The 21,994-nt window shown below is 54.1% G+C and overlaps 3 protein-coding genes across 3 annotated transcripts; 2 read left to right on the plus strand and 1 right to left on the minus strand.

Moving 5' to 3' along the window:
• The first annotated feature begins 340 nt into the window (after positions 1-340).
• On the plus strand, positions 341-2,245 carry BANF1 (BAF nuclear assembly factor 1). The gene is made up of 3 exons (XM_027959814.3): positions 341-418; positions 1,111-1,249; positions 1,721-2,245. Exons 2-3 carry the CDS (start codon positions 1,127-1,129, stop codon positions 1,865-1,867), a joined length of 270 nt encoding a protein of 89 aa, XP_027815615.1. The 5' UTR covers positions 341-418; positions 1,111-1,126; the 3' UTR covers positions 1,868-2,245.
• CST6 (cystatin E/M) lies at positions 341-9,137 on the plus strand. Its single transcript, XM_004019688.6, has 4 exons — positions 341-418; positions 1,111-7,973; positions 8,474-8,599; positions 8,927-9,137. Exons 2-4 carry the CDS (start codon positions 7,728-7,730, stop codon positions 9,008-9,010), a joined length of 456 nt encoding a protein of 151 aa, XP_004019737.1. The 5' UTR covers positions 341-418; positions 1,111-7,727; the 3' UTR covers positions 9,011-9,137.
• Positions 9,138-11,617: 2,480 nt separating this feature from the next.
• Positions 11,618-19,899, minus strand: CATSPER1 (cation channel sperm associated 1). The gene is made up of 13 exons (XM_027959663.2): positions 19,593-19,899; positions 19,327-19,503; positions 18,248-18,460; positions 17,382-17,495; positions 17,068-17,224; positions 16,727-16,818; positions 16,439-16,582; positions 16,206-16,269; positions 15,982-16,054; positions 15,786-15,843; positions 13,606-13,681; positions 11,895-12,009; positions 11,618-11,737 (listed from the first exon to the last, which is right to left on the minus strand). Exons 1-13 carry the CDS (start codon positions 19,897-19,899, stop codon positions 11,711-11,713), a joined length of 1,617 nt encoding a protein of 538 aa, XP_027815464.1. The 3' UTR covers positions 11,618-11,710.
• Between the last annotated feature and the right edge of the window lie 2,095 nt (positions 19,900-21,994).

Consider the following 21,994-nt stretch of genomic DNA (forward strand, 5'->3'; position numbering starts at 1 on the left):
CTGGTCACGCCTTTCCCCTTGTCCGTCTCTCTAATTTTTCCCACCACCAGGTCGGCCAAGGTTAAGTGGCTAAGTTCCGCATGCCGTGCAGCAGATAAATAAAGTTTTCTTCTCACAGGTTTCTGTTCCCTGAGGCCGGAAATGCTTCCCAAGAAGCAAGACTACAAAAGGCAGCCCGGCTTCCTCCGAAGCAACCGGAAATGAACTCCTACTAAGGGCGCTCTCGAGGTCTGGGTGGTGTCGCAACTCTATGACCCTAAGCGGCTAGAAGTGCCCAATGTAGTTTTGTTTTTTTTTTTTAAAGGCCCCCCCCTTGAGGCGACCCGGAAGCGGAAGTGGAAGAAAGTTCTAGTGGGCTGAGGTAGCGGCGGGAGCAGCCGGGTGGCGGGAGAAGCCGTTACAGGAACTGGAGCTGCGGGTGAGCGCGAGCCGCGGAACAGGGCTCGGGCTGGAGGCCAGAACGGGCGCGGGGAGGAGGGGGAGGCAGGGAGGAGAGGGCCCGCAAGGGCTGAGACGGGCCAGACGATGCGCCCTCCGAGAGGGCTCGGCGAGGCGCTGGGAGGGGCGGGGCGCGGCGCGTTGGGGGCGGGGTCCACGGCGTAGGGCGCGGCGGGCGTCCAGGTGTGGCGCTGACGCTGCTGGCAGCGCGGGTGTGCGCGCTCGGGCTGCGCCTTCGCTCAATGAGCAGCCTGTGCGGCGGCGGCGGGGTCAGGGCCCGCCGTTTGCTTTTCGGGCCAAGTGGCCATTCCAGACCCGAGTCAGTGCTGCTTTTGCCCAGCCAAGGTCACAGAGGGTTGACACTTTCAGGGCGGGCCCTGGGTACTGTGGAAATCTTACCTTTGTCCTGCTTGCGCCGCCTGTTAGGGCAAGATAGTTTCTCCTCGGGGGCGGTACCAAAACCCAGCTCCCGCAGGGACTGGGCGAGACTAAGCTCTTAAACAGTGAGGAAAAGACTGTGCGTGGACCTCAGTTTTCTCATCTGTGAAGTGGGGGGAATCGAGAAAGCCCCCATAACAGCTGCTTTGGCATTCTCTTCCTGTGAGATTGCCAGTGGGTTTTCGGGCGTTCCCTGGTTTTCAGCCCTAATTTCCCTCTTCTTGGGATTCCCAGATTAAGCTTGATCGAGATGACAACCTCCCAAAAGCACCGAGACTTCGTGGCAGAGCCCATGGGGGAGAAGCCAGTGGGAAGCCTGGCCGGGATTGGCGAAGTCCTGGGCAAGAAACTGGAGGAAAGGGGCTTTGATAAGGTGTGGAGTGGCTGCCTGTAGTTGGGAGGGGGGCGAGGCGCGACAACAGCATTTCCCGGCAGCTGGGGAGTGAGGAGGGTGTGTGTATCTGTTGGGGAGTGGACGCTCCTGTGTGATCGGCAGAGTCAGCCGGGCAGAACCCACCCTGCCTCTTGGGCTCATGTGTGGGGAGCCACAGGAAAGTGGCCCTTTTTTCCCCCGTGATGTTTATTTGTTTCTGTTTGCCCTGGGGTCTTAGTTGCAGCTTGCAGGATCTTTCATTGTGACTCACAGGCTCCAGAACCCACGGGCTTAGTTGCCCCACAGCAAGTAGGATTGTAGATTCCGGGCCAGGGATTGAACTCATGTCCCCTGAATTGCAAGACAGATTATTCACCACTGGACCAGCAGGGAAGTCCCAGGAAGTGGTCGTCTTGTTCTTAGTCCTACACAGCACTCGGCAGCCCATCTTTTGCTTTGCCCGTTTTGCAGGCCTATGTGGTCCTCGGCCAGTTTCTGGTCCTAAAGAAAGATGAAGACCTCTTCCGGGAATGGCTGAAGGACACGTGTGGCGCCAATGCCAAGCAGTCCCGGGACTGCTTTGGCTGCCTTCGAGAGTGGTGTGATGCCTTCTTGTGATGCTCTCTGGGGAGCCCCCGATCCCAAGCCCCAGCATTGAGTCTCCAGAGTTTGCAGCCTAGTGAGGACTCCTCCTCCGTCCTCTACAAAAGAAGAGATTGCTGTTGTGCACACCTCCCATGTACTCCAGGGCCTTTGGGGAGTTCTCTCCCCTCACCGTTTCAACTTTTTTGGAATTCTCACCCTTGCATGCATTTTCCTTTTCCTTTCCCTGCCAGTTTCGTGACAATAATTACCAGCTTTTCTGAGTGGATTCCTGGCCCTGTCCCTCACCCCCACCCCCACCTGTGGTCTCTTTTATGCCATTTGGTAGTCTTTTTGGCAGAACAGTCACTGTCCTTGTAAAGTTTTATAAATCAATAAAGCCAGTGGCCTTCATGACTGGGCTTTGTATGTGGGAAGCAGGCAGGCTGGGAGTTGCCTGTTCCCCAGGGACTGACCAGGTTTGCCACACTGCTTATCAGTGCAGATCGAAACTGGCAGCTTCCCTCACACTCCCAAGGGCGGCCATCCTGGCAATACGGGCCTTGGGCAGGTGCCTTGAAGTGTCTCAATCCCTCACCAACGTGGGAGAGTGAGTGGGTTGGTTCCTTCCTGGGATCCAGACATCCGTGTGGTCAACAGCTGGGTTAGTCAGCACCTGGTGGAAAGTCCGAGGGAGTCAGAGCAGGAAAAGGGTGGATGGGATGTGGACTGAGGTCTACCTGCCATTGGTCATGTGTTCTCCTGGTCTCTGGGATGAGTGGGCGGGGCTCATGCAGTCCGCCCTGTTCTCAGGGAGGCAGAAAGTGTGTGGGCAACCCAACTGGGTGGGCAGGCTTGAGTGAGTTACACTTGTATTTGGTATATCTTCATCATCTGTTTATCGGACTTACTATGAACCAGGTTCAGAGCTAAGGTTTGTGTAAACATTTTTTTTTCATTCATAATAAGTGTTAGTTTTGTTTTCCACAGATGAAACTAGAGGGTCAGGCTGACTCCATGGACTTACTACTGGGAAGTAGCCAGACTGGTCCTCAAAACATCACATGGAAACCCATGGACCTGAGAGCCATGGGTGGTGTTTGCTCACGGCTCTTGGTCTCTCTCAGACTCAATTTCCCCACCTGGAAAATGAAATTGTTGTAAGGATCAGATGCAGTGCTGGTCGTGTTCAGGAGCTACTTATTTATAGAATTTTCCTTGTCCTCAGGGCTTGAAGTCTGGTGAGGGGAGAAATGACATCATAAATAGAAACACTTCGATAGCGTGAGTAGATTTTCATGATTTCAGAATAGGGAAAGATTAAAAAGCTGATAGATTCAACTCCATCATAGAAATTTTGTTCAGGATAATCAGAGTGAGTGAGGAGCCTAACCCAGGGTGAGGAAGGATATTTGCGACCCACATAGATGACACAGGACTCCAGAGCTGCAGTCGAGAGAGAGCAGACAATACAATAGAAAAATGGGTGAAAGACCTGGAGGGCAGCCACAGAGGAATACCTGAGTGGTGAATAAGCATGTCAGAAGGTGTTCGGTCAGATTAAGTCCGGCAGAAACGCAAATAAGATGCCATTATACACTCACAGGATTGGCAAAAAAATTTAAGTCAGACAATACCAAGTTCTGATGAAGAAATGGAGCAACAGGAACAGATATCCAACTAGTGGGAGTGTAAATTGGTGTGAACAATTGGGGAAAGCAGTTGGGTGTTTGCCAGTAAAACTGAAGACCCACCCTGTGAGCCAGCAGTTCCTCGCCAGGGACGGGACAGGACGCAAAGCACACCTGCGTCAGCGCCTGAGCGGATGTTCACAGCGGCTTTGTTCCTTCACAGGGGCTCCCAGCTGGATCCGCATGGGGGCTCTTTGCAGAGGCAGTAAAACTAGAAGGGGAAAAAATGCTTTTTGCCAGAGAAAATGAAATCACTGAGTTGTGTCCAATTCTTTGTGACCTCAATGGACTGTAGCCTGCCAGACTGCTCCTCCATGGGACTTTACAGGCAAGGATACTGGAGTGGGTTGCCATTTCATTTTCCAGGGGATCTTCCCGACCTAGGGATCGAACCTGGCTCCCGCACTGCAGGCAGACTCTTTACTGTCTGAGCCCCAGGGAAGATTATTGCAAAAGTCATTGGTAAAGAGAAGTGGGGAGTGATTGCCTTTGGGGGAAAGAGACAGGTGTGATGCATGGGAGCATAGGGGGCTGCGAGTGGCAGTTTCCACTTCTTGACCTGTATGGTGGTGATCCAAGACACTCTGTACTTTTCTGTCTGTTAGATACATCTCAGAACAGTAGAAGATAAAAGGGAGAACAAAAATAAAGACCCAAGGATAGAGCAGTTAGGTAATTAGCCAGAGATTATGATGGTTATTAGTAGGGATGAAGGTTCAGTGTAAGCCTGGGTCTTGGAAGTGTGAGAGGCCCCTGGAAGATCACCAGGTGGCCAGAGCTGGGCCCAGCTCGTGTTACAGGCTGCTTCCTTGGAGGGTGCCAGTCTGAAGCCCAGAAAGGTAGTCATGGGGACTGTCCCTGGAGTTTCAGGCCGTACTATGTTTCTAATGTTACTCTGCTTGGGTCCAGGGTCTTCGGCTGTCCTGACCTCTGAACAACTGTATTCACCTGCAAAATGATGGTACTTACTAACTCGGGTGTTTGTGAGAATAGACCAGCTGGTGAAAAGTCTTTGGAAATTGTTAGGTTGGTGTGCAAAAGATTTGTTGGTGTCAGCACAAAGGAATGGCAGGGTAGGGACAAGTGAGCTGGGGACACTGGCCCTTGGCTAGCTTCCCGGGGAGCTGGTGCAGATTTAAGTGCAGCTGCAGCTGAGTTCCCAGTGGCAGGAGCGCAGGCCTAGAGGAACCCAAGGAGGTGCCTGGCCGCTTGGGCTGCCTCCCCACCTCTCCCAGCGTGTGCTGCAGCCTGGGCCTCTTACTCCCCCATGGCCAGGCTCTCTTGGCCTGGCTCCTGCCTGGCCTTGGCCTCCTCATCAAGCCAAGCTCTCCCCAGCTCTTGCACAAATGGGTCTGTTGCAGAGAAGAACCAGTTTTCACTCCACATTGGAACTGTTTTTTAGACTCTTCCTGCTGTTCTTATGTGTTGTGTTAGTCACTGAGTCATGTCTGACTCTTTGCGACCCCCTGAACTTTAGCCCACCAGGCTCTTCTGCCCAGGGAATTCTCCAGGCAAGAATACTGGAATGGATAGCCATTCCCTTCTCTGGGGGATCTTCCTGATCCAGGAATTGAACGCCAGGCTTCTGCATTGTAGGTGAATTCTTTACTGTCAGAGCCACCTGGGAAGCCAGGACATAATGGTCTGCCTCAAAGGACCCTGGCCCTCTGACTGTGAAACTAAAGTGCCTTTGTTCAGCTCATAGAGAATCTGACTCTGTCCCTCTGTGAATGACTACAAAAAGGGGATTAACACGTCCCTTCCGAATGCTGGCCCTCCTGGAGATGTTTTGCAAGACTGAAAGCCCTTTTTACTTTACCTCCTCTCTCTGCTGGGCCTTTTGACTTTTTAGTTCCTCATTGCTTCTCCCTCAGGTTCTATAAACGAGCCTGGCATCCAGACCCCAACAGCATGGTCATTTTGAGACATTAGTCTGCCATCTTCTCCGTCAGCCAGCTCTCCAAATACAGTTGTATCCCTTGCCTCAGCACCTTGTCTCTGGGATTCACTGGCCTGTCATGTGGCGAGCAGAGGGAGCTTGGACTCCATAAGTGGTCTGTCCCTTTAAGGCAGACACCTGAGCCCACAACAAACTTGTGACTATTCCTTGGCATCCCAAGATTGTTTTTCACAGCTGTGCTGAGGGTGTGGGGCAGCATCTGGACTGGGCAGTGACTACATGCTGGTCCTGGTCTCCCTGGGAGAAATCCCTGCCTTTCCTGACCTCGGGATTCTGAGGGTCTGGGAATTGGGGTTGGGATCAGGGAATCTTGGATGCTTACTCATAATATTCATCACAATAATAGCTGCCACTTATTAAGCCCCAACACTTTGTTGCTTACTGAAAACCACCACCCCTCCCAAGCCCCAGGTAAGATCCTCAGCAGCCCTGAAGCACTAAAGATTGGTGTCCCCAGAGCAAAAAACACCCTCCCCACCACAACAAGTGATTAAAAGTACAAACTGCCTTGCACTTGGCTTCCCCAGTAGCTCAGCGGTAAAGAATCTGCCTACAATAAAGGAGACGCAGGAGATGCTGGTTTGATCCCTGGCTTGGGAAGATCCTCTGGAGAGGGGCATAGCAACCCATTCCAGAATTCTTGGCTGGAGAATCCCATGGACAGAGGAGCCTGGTGGGCTACAGTCCATAGGATCTCAAAAGTCTGAAGCCACTAAGCACGCACCCTAAATTCTTAAAACATTAATTGTAGAAAATTCTAAAACATGTCAAACTTTTCCTGTGTTGACTACTTCAGTGCTGCTTTTTATATTGTGTCAGATTATTCCCCCCAGAAATCATAGCCCTGGGACTTTCCTACTGGTCTAGTGGTTTTTCTGGGTGCCTAATGTCCTCTGCTAGCATCTGTGGAATTTGCTCGATGCTCAAGTGTTCTTTCGATGAATTTGTGGGGGAGAAAGTGGTCTCCCTGTCCTATTCCTCCGCCATCTCGGTCCAGTGGTTAAGACGCCCTTCCAAAGGGAGATGTGCATTCTATCCCTGGTCTGGTAAATAAGATCCCACATGCAGGGTGTGGCCAAAAAGTTAAAAATCACAGCCTTGTTTTGCTGGTACTTCCAACATATGCCCAGTTTACCTATGAGTGACCCAGTTTCAGGCCCTTATAATTAGCAAGACCTTAGAAGACAAGAGTTGTCACCTTTCTTCAGGTGAGGACTGAGGCTCCCAGAGGTCAAAGGGCTTGCTGGAAGGCCCCCAGGCAGTAAATGGCAGAGCTGGGACCACCCACACTCCTGGCCAGCTATCTTTTGGGCTCCCTCTGGACTGAGAACACAGATTTAAGTTAGACTGTGTCTCGTGTGTGTGTGTGTGTGTGTGTGTGTGTGTGCGCGCGCGCGCGTGCGCTCAGTCGTGTCCAGCTCTATGTGACCCCACGGACTGTAGCCCGCCAGCCTCCTCTGTCCATGGGATTTTCCTGGCAAGAATACTGGAGCGGGTTGCCATTTCATATTCCAGGGGATCTTCCCGACCCAGGGATTGAACTTTCATCTCTTACGTCTCCTGCGTTGGCAGGCGGATCCTATACGACCAGCGCCTGCCTGGGCTCAAAAGCCAGTGTCACCATTTACTAGTTACCAGCCTGTGTTCTTGGGCAAAATCAGTTGTTTACTCTGTGTCCTGTTTACTCCTCTGTAAAATGGAACCCTTGCTCACTGATCCCTACCTCATGCTGGTCATGAGGGTTAAACAGTGCCCGGCTCAGGGCAGTAAGGACTCCTGCTTACCTGCTGTTTATATAGCACCTGGCCTCCCCTAAGCACTTATTGAACCCTCGAAGCAACCCATTTCACAGAGGAGGAAACTGAGGCAATGAGGGTTAAGTAACTTCTCCAAGACTACCATTGGAGATAGTTAAGAGCTTGCTAGTAGCTGTTGTGGGTTTCTCATATGGGATGGGTCTCTGTGAACTGCCCCTGTGGTGGCACTTGTGGCTAGGAGCTGTCGCAGTCCTTGCCCTCCCCAACCAGGTGTGCCTGGAGGGCAAGCAGCGTGGTGGTGATGCCCAGGTGTGCTCGGGCCTGCCCGCTGTCCTCCTCGGCACCCCGCAGGCGGCCTCACGTGTGGACCAACCAGGCTGGGTGGATCCCTCCCCGCCTGCGGGGGCGCGCGGCGAGCGGCGGGCGGGGCCAGGCGGGGCCGAGGAGCCCATAAAAGCGGCGCCGGCCGCGGTCAGATACCGACACCGATGGCCATGGCGCGTCCTAGCCTCCTGCTGCCGATGGCCCTGGCCTTGCTCGCACTCTGCCTCCTGGTGCTGCCCCGCGACGCCCGGGCCCGGCCGGGGGACCGCAAGGTCGGAGAACTGCAGGAGCTGTCGCCCAGCGACCCGCAGGTGCAGAAGGCGGCGCAGGCGGCCGTGGCCAACTACAACATGGGCAGCAACAGCGACTACTACTACCGCGACATCACCATCCTCCGGGCGCAAAGCCAGGTGCGGGCGGCTGGGCGGGGCCGGGGAAGGGGCGGCGCCGACAGCGCGGGGAGGCGACAGCGGCCCCAGCCGGGCCCCAGATGGAGGGGCGACTAAGAGTAATCAGGGTGGCATCTTAACACAACAGTTTTCAAAATCCAGTTAACGTCAAAAGTCCATGCGGAGCAGAATCTCTGAATTTCAAATAAGGTTCAACCCTGAATCGGCCTTGTCCTGAAAGGCGGATTGGGGTGTGGTGGGGTGAGGGAGAAGGGGCAGCTGTGTGGACTTGAGTCTCAGGCTACTGTCTGGCCCAGGCTCTGCCCACCTCACCAGGGACCCCCACCAGAACTCCCTGCTGCCCTCTCCCTGCCTTTCGGTCCCAGGTCTGAATCCAAAGGCCGTGTGCTGGTTAGGTCCAGGGGAAGGTGATGGGTAATGAGAGGACACGGAGGGAGGTGAGAGGTCCAGGTCAAGGGTCGTCTCCAGGCACCCCTGACCTGTGCCCACCTCTGCCCCAGCTGGTTGCGGGCATCAAGTACTACCTGACCGTGGACATGGAGAGCACGGCCTGCCGGAAGAGTGCCGTGGCTGGAGACCACGTAGACCTCACCACCTGCCCCCTGGCCGCAGAAGCACAGCAGGAGGTAACAGCTGTGTCCCCAGTTAGGCATCAGCCCAGCAGCCAGGCCCTCAGGTTGCCCAGCCTGAACTGGTCTGGCTGGCCGGGCTGATGTCTGGCTGACTCAGCCCTGAGGCTAGGGTGAGGGTGCAGAGAGGAGCAGACTGGGGCTTCCCCTGGACTTGGCGGGGTGGGAGGCTGGGGTTGGCTGGGAAGGTCTGGGGTCTGGTGGTCCTGACCATCTAATTCGCTGTTCCTTCTTGCATCCCAGAGTGTCACAGGCACAGGGCTGTTGGGAGGTGGTGGCCTGGGGCCTGGGCTCACCCCACCTTTTTCATCCTTCTCTCTGCAGAAGCTGCGCTGTGACTTTGAGATCCTTGTGGTTCCCTGGAAGAACTCCTCCCAGCTTCTAAAGCATGACTGTGTGTCCCTGTAGAGACCCCTGTGGGCTTAGGGGAGAGAGGGAGCCAATGAGGCTGGGGAGGACTGGGCGCATGGGTGGAAGGCATGTCAGTTCCTTGGACCATATCTACGGCAATAAATTGCTAGCACTGCTTCTGGCATTGGTCTCTTCTGAGTCCCTCTCTCATCCCCCACTCCCACTCCCAGCAACCCCGCTCCAGCCAACAGGGTGCCCACACCACCCCACGCTCGGCCTCTGCCATCTCAGCCCAGAAGATGCTAAGGGTGCAAAGTTCAGCTCCCAAATTTGGAGTCCCCCAAATATCCCAGCATCACAGACAGAGGAACAAACCTCCAGAGACTCCCAGAGTTTGCCAAGTTATGGGTGGGGAGACAAAGTCGCAGGAGAGAGATGATGCCCCGGGACAGGAAGGAGACGGCAGCCAGGGGAGGCTGAGGGGCGCCTGAGCCCTGTTCCCTCTCAGCCGCCGGGACCGCTCAGAGCGGTGCTTGGGGGTTTAGCCCGCGCCGCCCCAGAGCACTGAGCTCTCATCCCCTGAGATTCTTAGACCAGCATGTGGCCCAGAGATGGCAGAGCCCCTGCTGGCCAAGACACACACGCTGTGGGCCCCATGCCAGGAGGACTCCCCCACCCTCTGTCCTGAGCAAGACCCCTGGAAGGGGCTGGCAGGGAGCCCCCAGGGGAGTGAGGTCAAATCCGCTGTCCATAGAAGGGGTGAGGGGACAGATGCGGTTTAATGTCCTTTAAAGAAATAGAGTTGGAACATGTTTTGCACACCTGAGTCTGTGGCTGGAATTAACACTCACTACACAAGAGGCACACACGCATCCAGAACTTCTCAAGACTCCAGACACACAGACACACACACACACGCGCGTCAGACCTAGCAACCCAGAAGCACAGACACACCCACCCACCACGGATCCTCAGATCGCTCCCAGACACACAGACACACACCCACCACGGATCCTCAGATTGCTCCCAGACCCACAGACACACACACACACGCATGAGACCAAGCAACCCAGAAGCACAAACACAAACACGGGAACAGCAGCCTCACACTGAGGACAACCTGGAATGTATACACAGGCCCCCAAACGCAGACCCACAGGCCCCGGCTGGAGCTGTCTCTCAGATGCCCGGATGCACACCTGTGCGTGTCTAGGACAGGATGGGCGGGAACCAGATCCTGAGGGAGCTCAGAGGGTGGGCCCCACCAGGCCCCAGGCGGGCGGGCAGGGTGGCCATGGGGAGCACCTGGCAGCCCCTGCCTGCAGCCCAGCCAGGCCTCACGCCCGCTCCTGCCTGGCTGGCTTCCTGCCCGATGCTGGGACTTAACAAGGAACAGCCCCAGCTCCCAGGTCGTGCTCCTCGAGCCCTCGGAGGCTGAATGGGGTGGCAGTGGGCCTGAGGAGCTGAGTCTGATGGGACCGAGGGTTGTAGGGCAAACTCAAGCCTGTCAGATATGGCAGCTGCGGTCATTCTGCTGCTGGCTGGCTCCCAGGTGCCAGCAAGCAGGAACCTCCTGCATGGCTGGCATGGACTCAGGGGCAGGAAATGCTGAATGAATGTGTGAGGTCGTGCGGTGAGGTGAGGCCAGTGGTCTCTCTACCCCTGGAATCTGTGCCCAAGTCCCTGGTGGGCGTTTCCTCCGCACAGTCTGTCTGTCCTCTCGGCTGGGCTGGGGCCTGGGAGGAGACGGGCTGCTTCTCTCTGGGGCCCAGAGACATGGCCACTGTCTGGTCCAGACTGGACGTAGACGGGGTGGAGAGGGAAATGGCCACCGCTCAGCCCCTGCTCTGGGCTTCTGTCCCTGATTCCCTCCAGCTTCACTCTGCTAGAGGTAAGGTGGGTGTGGTGGGTGGTGGGAGAACTCCCTCTGGCTGGACATGAGCGGGACTTAGCGCTTGGTGCCCACTGCCAACCTGAGCATCCTACAGGGGCGCTCATTCCTCGCTTTCCTCTACCAGAGGCTTGTCCCCGCCACACACACCCTTCCCCATCCCCACCCCAAGGCCGGGAGGACTTGAACAGCCTCCCTCCTCTCCCCTCCCCGAGGCTCTTTAGCCTGACCCCAGGCAGGGCAGGGTGTGGTGATGACCTCTGCCTTCTGGGCTCAGGCTGTCCCCAGCGAGTTGGCACCGATACTGGATGCTGAGGGTGCCGGTAGGCCCGAGTTCCTGGGCTCTGAGCCCTCATTCCCGGAGCCTCCTGGTCCCTTGGGCTCTTGACAACCATGCGCTGTTCTAACCTGTTCTCTCATCTCCTGGGCCAGACCGGGCTCCCTCCCAGAAGCAGGGTGACTGCCCACTCTCCGTCCATCGCTGAGCCTGGTCCACTTTCCACATCACCCCCCCAACCTGCCCCCGGCTGCTGTTAAGGCCCTGCCAGGCCCAGCCAGGATGCCAGGCCCAGCCAGGATGCCAGGCCCCAGTGGGGCAGGAAGGGATCCAAGGACAAGCCTGTCACCCAGAACACTCCCGTGTATACATGCTCCAGGCTACACGTGCATGCGTGCACACAGGTTCCCTTGTGCTTCGGCCGAGCCGGTGAGGACACAGAGCCACCTGGGATTTTAAAACTCTGTTGGCCGCCTCCCCCCCACCCCCGCAGGCCCAGTGATCTTTCCAGCGGATATGGGGACTTGGCCGGAGTTGGTGGACAGCCAGCCAGAGGCTGAAGTCTGGACCCAGGCTGCCTCTCTGGGGGTCACTTCCTGAAGTCCTCTTCTCCAGCCTGTGGGGAAGGGGTGGGAAGTGATGGCGCCAGCCTCTGCTTCCGGGAGGCCTACACTTTTCTCACTCGGGCCACTTCTGGGCACAAGCACCCGAAGCCTAGCCTTCCAGTGCCCCATCCTCTCCACCTGGCTCCTCCCAGGTCCTGCCTGGTTCACCTCGAATGTGGTGTCCACAATCTCATCGATGACAGCGGCCTGGGAGCGGAATTTCAGCTGGTAATGCTCCACGCCAGCCACCAGCTGCAGGAAGTGGAACAGGGTCTCCAGCTGCCTGAGGGCGGTGGAGAGGGGGCAAAGCTGGGCCATCTAGCCCCCAGAGTGCCTCCGCACCCCTCAACCCCCACACTCACAGCACCCTATGCCTCCATTTTCAGCCACGGCCCGCCCTTTTCTGTGTGGGCCCTCCATGGTGTATCTCCTTTTCCACATATACCCTGCAGCCCCATCATCTGCCTGGACCATGGAGAGTTCTGACGATTGTTTACCTCCCAACCACCTGCCCCTGCATCCGTCCAACCTACCACACCCTGACTCATGCACCCACTCAGCCACCTACTGGCACACTCGCCTGGCTATCTATCCCTTGACTCACCCATGGGACCATCCCACCCTTTCCCTCTCTCACCTATCTCTCCATCCACCTGCTCTTCCCTGGCCCCACCCCCACCCACTACCCATTTATTAACTCCTTCCCTGCCAGCGTGCCTTATCAGTCCAGCCATCAAACAACACTGAAATCGTGGAACATCGCATGGTGCTTGGAGGACACAGAAACAAAAGAGAAACAGCTCCTGCCACAAGCAGCTCCGTCTGTGACAGAGCCAAGAAGGCACGCCAAGGGTGTTTACACTGGTGACAAGTGTAAACACAGGGCACTGCGGGACCCAGAGGAGGAAAACCTGACCAGGTATCAGGAAAGATATCTGGAGGAAGCATCACTGGGCTGAGCTTGAAAGACACTTTGAGGGTTTGCTAAGCATAGACAGAGTTCCCAGCGCGCCCAGATCTGTGAACAGTGGGGAGTGTCCTGAGGACCAGGCAGGCTTCAAGGAAGGAGTTTTTAGAGGATGGATGAATTCAAGATGAAGACACTCAGGGAAGGTCAGAGTGAGGTGCCCTGACCTTAAGAGAAGGGAGGCAGGAGCCCTTGTAAGGCTGCAAACTCAGCAAAGGCAGGAAAAGCCAAAACTTAAAAAAAAAAAACACAACAAAGATGGCTAAGTAAATAAAAAGAAAGTAGAAGGAAGAAAGACTAAAACCAACAGGCAAAACAGCAACAAAAGCAAAGACCACTCTCAGTGGAGGCGAGGGTGGGCCAGTGCGGAAGAGTCTGGAGGCTGAAAAACCCCCAAAGAAAATATCACAGAGGAGTCAAGTCCCAGCCCACGCTAGGGGCTGAGGAGCTGGGATGTGGAGGGCGGAGGGCAGCTGGGAGAGCAGCCAGGAGGTGAAATGAGCAGGACTGGATCTCAGTTCTTCCAGCTGTTGATCACCTATGCCTGCTGTTGGCAGCCAGAGAACATCCCAGCAGAGAGAACAGGGTGGGCAAAGGCCTGAAGCTGGACATGTGTGTGCTGTGCTGTGCATAAAGCCAGGATGGGCCAGGGTGGTGAGGGGTGCCGTGATCAGAGAGCTTGGGGCTCGAGCTCTGCTAGCAGCAGAGAAGAGCCTGGAAGGCTGGTTTGAAGCCAGTCTGGACGAGGTGGGGCAGGCCTGGCTTTCCGGGAGAAGGCTCTCCTGAGCGCCAGAAGTCTGCCAAGGACCCCTGCCATGAGCGCAGCCACAAGTCCCCAGCTGTCCGGGCCCAGTCGGCCCCCAGGCCTCTCCCCTCAGACCTGACACCTCCCCTCCCTTTGCATCTCCTTACTTCTCAGTCATGGCTCCAAACTTTTTCTCAATGAGCTGCTTCTGTATAGTGTGTTCACTTAGCACCTCTTTAGGCTCTGGATGTAGAGAAAGAAGGGGGAAGTCAAGCTGCTGCCTGGAGACTTCCCTGGGTCTGGTGGTTAAGAATCCACCTTCCAATGCAGGGGACACGGGTTCGATCCCTGATCAGGGAATTGTCCCCTTCTCCTCCTGCCTTGTTTTCAGCTGAAGACAAGTTACTAAGTATCTGAGACAATTAATTCCTCTTTTTGTTTTAAGCTTTTTTTTTGCATTGAGTGCCCAAGATGGAGAGGGCAAGTGAGGGGCCAGGTGACACTTGAGGGTCTTTAATCCTTTGGTGTTGATGATCCTAGTAGTGGGATTCCGGAGTTCAGATTCTGAAGTTCTGAACATCTTTCAGCAGGAGGCAAAGCCATTGGCTCAAAATCTGTTCACCCAGAAAGTCAGATGTGTAAAAATGAACATGTACAGGAAACTTCATTTTTATAGACTCTCGATCCTCTTTGAGTGACTCTGGACAAGTGTGTATAACACCTTGACAAAAGCCTCAAGGACAGTTGAAGTCATCTCATATAAGACCAACTGCTATAAACTTTGTACATTATTAACAGAAATGAATGTTCGGTGAATCGTAATGTGGCTAGATCTCAGAGATTTCCAGGAGAAATATCAATAACCTCAGATATCCAGATAACACCACCCTTATGGCAGAAAGCAAAGAAGAACTAAAGAGCCTCTTGATGAAAGTGAAAGAGGAGAGTGAAAAAGTTGGCTAAAAACTCAACATCCAAAAAACTAAGGTCATGGCATCTGGATCCATCACCTCATGGCAAATAGATGGGGAAACAATGGAAGCAGTTCAGTTCAGTTCAGTTCAGTCGCTCAGTCTGACTCTTTGTGACCCCAGGCCTCCCTGTCCATCACCAACTCCCAGACTCACGTCCATCGAGTCAGTGATGCCATCCAGCCATCTTATCCTCTGTTGTCCCCTTCTCCTCCTGCCCCCAGACTCACGTCCATTGAGTCAGTGATGCCATCCAGCCATCTTATCCTCTGTTGTCCCCTTCTCCTCCTGCCCCCAATCCCTCCCAGCATCAGAGTCTTTTCCAATGAGTCAACTCTTCGCATAAGGTGGCCAAAGTACTGGAGTTTCAGCTTCAGCATCATTCCCTCCAAAGAAATCCCAGGGCTGATCTCCTTCCATACATGGAAGCAGTGACAGTCTTTATTTGGGGGGGGGGGGTGGCTCCAAAACCACTGCAGGTGGTGACTGAAGCCATGAAATTAAAAGATGCTTGCTCCTTGTAAGAAAAGTTATGACCAACTCAGACAGCATATTAAAAAGCAGAGACATTACTTTGCCAACAAAAGTCTGTCTAGTCAAAGCTACAGTTTTTCCAGTAATCATGTATGGATGTAAGAGCTGGACTATAAAGAAAGCTGAGCGCCAAAGAATTGATGCTTTTGAATTGTGGTGTTGGAGAAGACTCTTGAGAGTCCCTTGGACTGCAAGGAGATCCAACCAGTCCATCCTAAAGGAGATCAGTCCTGAATATTCACTGGAAGGACTGATGCTGAAGCTGAAACTCCAATACTTTGGCCACCTGATGCAGAAAACTGACTCACTGAAAAAGACCCTGATGCTGGGGAAGATTGAGGGCAGGAGGAGAAGGGGACGACAGAGGATGAGACAGTTGGATGGCATCACCGACTCAATGAACATGAGTTTGAGTAAGCTTTGGGAGCTGGTGATGGACAGGGAGGCCTGGCGTGCTGCAGTCCGTGGGGCTGCAAAGAGTTGAACACGACTGAGAGACTGAACTGAACATGGCTAGTTAGTTGTTTTGCAAATGGGTCTTTCAAGAATTGACTATCAGTGTGGCAGATGGTCATGGAGTTCTTTGGACCAAATTTCTAAGCTCTGAACATTCTCCTGAGTCTCAGATTCCAAGACTCTTAAAGCTAGGCCAAAAGAATTCCCTGGTGGTTCATTGGTTAGGACTTGGTGCTTTCACTCCTGGGACCTGGGTTTGATACCTGGTCAGGAAACTGAGATCTTGCAAACCACCCAGTGTGGCCAAAAATAAATAAATAAGTAAAGTTGGTCCTGGCACTCTCTGTCCGTCAGGGAAGAAGTGGGTTAGAAGTGGGTGCTGGTACCTGCTTCCATGAGCTTCGTCACCGAGTCATCCAACAGTTCTTCATGGAGCTCGGCTGCCTTCTGCAAAGAAGAGGCTTCCATTCTGCCAGAGCCCCATGTCTGCCTGTCCTGGAGTACCCTCCACCCTTCCCTGCGGCTTCTGTGCCCCCTCCCTGTGTCTTCCTAATGGATCCACTCGCTGCATTCCCTCACTACCTCCTGCTTCACTTTCTCCAGGCCTTTGAGCAGCGCCATCTGGAAGTTATCCACCAGGACAGCAATCACCAGGCTGGGGCAAGAGACAGGAGGGGGCTGGAGGCGAGACTGCACCCTCCTCTGGGTTTGTGGTGGCAAAACCATAGTGAGAGGGGAGCAGAAGGTGCCCCTGGGGTGAGGTTGCGGGTAGTAAAGCTGGGGCGTGCAGGGTGGCGGGTACTCACTTGAGGAAGATGAAGTACTGGATGATGATATAGATCATGAGAATGGGGATGATGTACCAGGCGCCTGGAAGAGACGGGGTGGGCTCCTTTGAGCTTTGAGTCCCTTGCCAGTCCTCACCACACCCCGGCCAGCATGGCTCAGAAGCCCCACTTGGCAGATGGGATAACTGAGCCCTCAGGGTCTGCCCACCCAGACAGCCCCTGCCCTCCACCCAACCTGAGGCCCGCCCTACCCTGGGCCCGGCTGTCCAGGTAGATGAGGGACCAGTCGTCCAGGGTGAGCATGGTGAAGAGCGTGAAGATGGTGGTGAAGATGTTCTGGAAGCGTTTGGGGTCAGAGTAGTGGAACAGTGCCCGGAGCACCACAGAGAACAGGACTGGCTGTTGAGGACCAAACCTGGCTCACGGGGTCCTCTCCCCACCTCTTCCTCTCCCCTCACCGCCCCCAACTTCTGATTCCACCTCGCCACTCTGTCCATGACAGCACCTCATGCTCCCACCCAGCCCCATGACATGGATACAGAGGCAGGTAAACATGAGGATGAGGATGGCGGTGATGGACGGCAAGGACCGGGCCAGGGTCCCGGTCACTTCCTGGAGGCTGGTCAGGAATCTGTGGGCATAGTTTGAGACAGGCTTGTGTCAGTGGGGTGTGGGTCTGTGCCCAGAAACCAAAGAAGATGACAGATTTCAGACTGCTGATGACTCAGGCGGTAGATCCCTGGTGTGCTAGTTACTTTGCAGAGGGTCCCAGCCCCTCTCTGGAAAATTAGAGACTGAGCCTAGTGAAAGGCAGGAGACTCATCAGAAAAGCATTCTGGAAATCTACAGCCTTGTCGTGGGCAGCTGTGGTCCTGCTAACCTGAGCCTCCGAAGGACTCGGATCGCCCGCAATGCTCGCAGGGTCTTAAAGACCCTGAAGATGCGGAAGATGCGTTGGTTGTGGATCGCGCGTGTGGAGGAAGAGTTGACCTGTATGAGCACGAAGTCCAGCACACCCACGACCATGATGAAGAAATCTGCAGACACAGGGGTGCCCGGGTGTCACAGACTGCTGCCCAGGCCCCGTGCCCAGGCCCACAGCCCTCCCAGGACCAACACCCCCTGCTTTTGTCACCTCGGGGCAGTTCAAGGGCTCCTGCTACACACACACACACAGGCCCCATCTCTACCCACCCAGATTGTTCCAGGGGTCCAAAAAATATGCGAGGCCCAGAGCAATGATTTTGAGCACAGCTTCCACAATGTAGATGGAGAGGAAGATGTAGTCGAAGGCCATGAAGTACCACTCTGTGAGGACATGGGGTGGGGAGGGAGGAAGGAGCCCTGGCTTAGGCCCACCCCTGCCCCCAGCAGCCCAGCCCTTGCCTCCTCCTCCTCGCTGGAACCTCACTTGCAAGCAGCCATTTAGGGAGAAGCTGGCTCTGTCCAATGGCTGTGTGTCTCAACTGCTCTGTGCCTCACTTTCCTCATCTATGAAATGGTGATATAACAGTCTGCCTGATAGAATTTTCATGAGCATTAAATGCATTTCACATAGTAAAGGGCTTCCAAGGGAGCCTTAAACAGCTTGCAAGAAACATCAGCCCACTCTTCTTCTCTCCTTAGTTTATGGGTCCTGTGGCAGGTCCTTTCCTTCACTCTGCTCCCTGGAGTTTTAGGGACGGTCTTCCCAGCTTTCCCAGCCTCCTCCCTCCAGGGCCTCCTGGCCTCCAGGGCCTCCTGACCCGTCCAGCGGACATGGGTTCTGGGCATCCTTCTTGCGCAAATCAACGTACTTGGAGCTGATGCGCCATCTGGTGGCTGTAGTCACAAACAGCACACGCTCAAGCTTAGAAGACCCTCCTGTCTCTGGCAGTCTGGTTGACTTCAGCAAAACTCGCTGAGCCTCACTCTAACTGCTGGACAATGTCGCCCACCTCCCAGGGTGAGGATCAGATGGGCTAAGTTGTTTAAATCACCCGGAACTTGGTCAGGCTCACAGGAGGCCTGGAACAACATCAACGGCTTTCTCTACGTGAACAGGGCTCCCTGTCTCTTACCACCCCGGACCTCGACTTCAGCGAAGGTCTGAGCCACAAGCATGATGGTGTTGAGGCAGACGATGAAGATGATGAAGGTTTCAAAGGCCAGGGAGTCAACCAGTTTCCTGAGCATTCTCCGAAGACCCCAAATGAGCTGGCTTAATTTTTCCCATAACCAACACAACAAGTCCGAAGAGTGCACCTTCTTGTGGGCCCGCGGGGCTCGGACAACTGTAAGGGGGCCAGAAAGGCAAGTTCTTGGGGGCAAGGAACCCAGGGATCTGGGCACCCTCCCAGGCCTGCCTGCCGTGAGCTCACTCAGGGCTGGCATGCTTGTCCTGCGCTGGTATAGAAACCAGGGCTTGACCCTGCCTTGCGGGTGCCCGTCTGCTTGGGATTTGAGCATATTTCAGGGGCCCAGGCTCTTACACTCCACACTTTTTACTCATATGGCAGCTTACACGTGGAAGACCCAGTCTTCCTCGCCACCCCATCCTCTTGGTAACCTCGGCCTCTCCCTACAAGATGCTTCCGACATAGCTTCCCCCTCTTGACCGCCTTCTCTTCCACAGACAGACACAAATCCCTTGCTTCTTGTTCAAGAAGCTAATGCCATGTCTACTGAACTACTAGGGAACAATTTGGGGGGGATTATATGCTAACAGGCAAGGTCCTCCGTGCCCTCCAACCAGGCCCTCATTCAGGCACTGGTTCTTCCTTCTGTCCTCAAGAAGGTCACAGTTTAGTGGGCAAAATGTGGACAAACAGAATCCACAATAGTCAATGTTCTGATCCAGGTGATGGACCCCTTCACTGGGCAGTCTGGGTTTGGTTGGATAACTGACCTACACCAGCTTTCACATTCAATAACAGGAAACATTTGAGAGGTGAGCATGAGAATGAAGAAGACAGTGACTGAATGAACCAACAATTGATGCCTGAAGAGGTGCCTAATTCCAGGTCAGGCGCATGAAGAGCCAATGGACTACACCTGCAGGGGAGAGCGAGCCTTGTGAAGGACGTGCCAGGCCTGACTCAGGTCTGGAACCTGGGCTAGGCAGCTGGAGTTGGGGGTGAGGGGAGCGCTTGAGACGCACCTTTGTGCTTCTGAACGTGCTCGTCTTCTTCAGGGCAGCTTTCCGAGGTTTTGGAAGAGGAGTCCTGAGGATAGACTTTGTTGGAGGTCTCGGAAGGGTGTGAGTTCACTGTACTAAGGGAACCAGCCAAGGTGAAGGCTGAGCTCTTTCGGTCTGGCTTGCTGTGCTGGAAAACCGCTGGACGAGAATAGGCAGAGCTGAGGGAGCCTAAGGTCACGGTGTGGGGCGTGTATGAGCCAAGGAGCTGGGAGCTTCCATGACGGTACTCCCCATGGTGCTGATCTCGGTGCGGGTAATCATGAGGATGTGTGCCGTGCTGGTGCTCCCTGCGGTGGCGTTCGCCATGGTGGTAGGACATCGTGGAGGTAGGCCTTCTGCGGTGGTGCTCACCATGGTGATAGGCCTCACTGAGGTGGGAGCGGCTACTAGATTGGGTGGAGTCTTTATGGTGGTGAGACTCACTTTGGCGATGGAGCCCACTGTAGTCAGGAACCTGAGCGTGGTGGTGAAACCCACCATGGTGGTTGGGTTCCCTGTGTTGGTGGGACCTCCCATGGTGTCTCCTGCTACCATGGTGGTGCTCACTGTCAAAACCATAGGATTGGCGGGAGATGAGAGTGTCACGGGAAGGATCCTGGGAAAGGGATGTGGAGCGGTGGTCTACACCATGATGCTGGGACTCACCACGATTGGCGGAGTGATAGGAGCGGTGGGCAGGGTGGGAGAAGACACTGTCATGGAAGTCTTGGAATTCTTCAGGGTGGTGAGGTCCACCACGATGATGGGATAAGCCATGATGGTGGGACTCCCCATGGTGATAGGATGCACCTTGGTGATGGTGGTGGACTCCACCATGGCCTGGCCTATGGTATGGGGTTGATGAGCCAATGTGAGACAACGCATCTGAGTCATCAGTGTCTGCTTCATTTTGAGCCTTTGCAGACATGGAAGATTGATCTGAGACTATGCTGGGAACCCTGGAATGAGGAAAGAGCCCTTCCTTCCTGGATAACGTGTCTCGCCTAATCACCTAAGCCGTCACACTGGGGCTTCTAGGAAAGCTTGACTTCTTTTTTTTTTGAAAGCTTGACTTCTTATGGAATTCTCCCCTCTATGATGTCATAGGCAGACCTCTACTCAGGCCTAATTCCCAAATGCCTCCTTCTGAGCTATAGTTCAGGATCAAAGATCATTGTGTCCAACTCTTCATTGTAAAAGGAGGAAACTGAGGTCAAGAAGGCGAAGGGACTGGCCCAAGGTGACCCAGTAGGTCAATGGCAAAGCTGGGCAAAGAATTTCAGGGTGACATCAGAGGCCCAGCAGTTGCTTTAAATCTGTTACTGGAAAAAATAACTTTAAGAAGCCAGATGGTCCAGTTCCCAGGAAGGGCTATCCAGTTATCCAGGAAGGGCTCTTTTTGGTACTGGCTCTGAGGTTCAAACTGCCCACTTCCACTGTAAACAGGTATGTGACCTTGGTCTAGTTGCTTAATCTTCCTTTGTTTGTTCTTCTATAAAATGGGGATAATAACACCTACCTCATAGGGTCAAAAAAGTTAAGATATGTAAAGCTTATACTAATAGCACAACAAATGGTAATTAGCATTGTCATCCTTGTCTCGATGGCTGACAGTAGCGGAAGTGTCCCTCTTGGGTTATTACTAAAATTAAACTAACAGCCAATATTTATTGAAGACCAGCTTTATGCATTTTAAATATAATCCTCACAATAACTCCACAGGATGGATAATATTATGCCCATTTTGTTTTATCCCAATTTGGAAATGCGGCTCAAAGAGTATAAACAAACTGCTCAATAAATAAGAACTTACGAAGTCAGCACTCATTCCAAACTTTCCACCATGCTGTCCTGCCTTCCTGCTGAAATCCACCAGAATTCATTCATGACCAGCGCAGCTCTTCTGGAACTTTCAGGTTCCCACTTTGACTAGAGCTGTTTCCTCAGTGCTTGGTCACAGCTAAGTTCATAGTGCCATTGGGTACCAAGTGCCCAGCGATGAGATATGGTCCTCACGGGGCTCAGTGTCTGCTGCCAGCCGCAGACAAGGAAAGAGTTTTTAATAGGACAGTTATTTCACAGTTCCATTCTCCTCTTCCTCCCGGTACGTTCTCCCAAATAGAGACATTTCCCAGTGTGCCTTGCATCTAAGCGTGGCCAAAGAGTGAGAGCGGAAGCAGTGCAACAACTTCCGGGTCTTCAATTTAAGGCCCAGGATGTGGGCGCAGGTATTTCCACGCTTCTTTTGGGCTGGACTGTGCATCAACCAGCAGACAGGAGTGATAGTTTAAGGCAGAGATTTCTGAGTTCTGCAAAACCACAGAATTCACTTGAGATGTTTCTAGGTTAGGGATTCTGTTTTGTGAAGAGAAAAAGAAATGTGTTATTTTTGAACCTCGTGTGCTGTGCGATGCCAGCGGTTTCAGGGATGGACCCTAATGGAGCAGCCTTGGAACTCATTTGTGAGGGGTTGTTCAGCCCCGGCTGCAGTGCTCAGTGGGTGGGGCCTTGTTCAGTTTTCAGCATGAGATAACAAGTCTGTCCATCACATGTGAACATGCTGTTGCCTGGAGAGGAGGAGGTGAAGATGGATGACCACACCCTTGTCCTTCGGGGTACCTCCCCCTTACGCACGGCTGACTGACTTAGG

This window comes from Ovis aries, chromosome 21, assembly GCF_016772045.2.
Source record: "Ovis aries strain OAR_USU_Benz2616 breed Rambouillet chromosome 21, ARS-UI_Ramb_v3.0, whole genome shotgun sequence".
Taxonomy (NCBI): domain Eukaryota; kingdom Metazoa; phylum Chordata; class Mammalia; order Artiodactyla; family Bovidae; genus Ovis; species Ovis aries.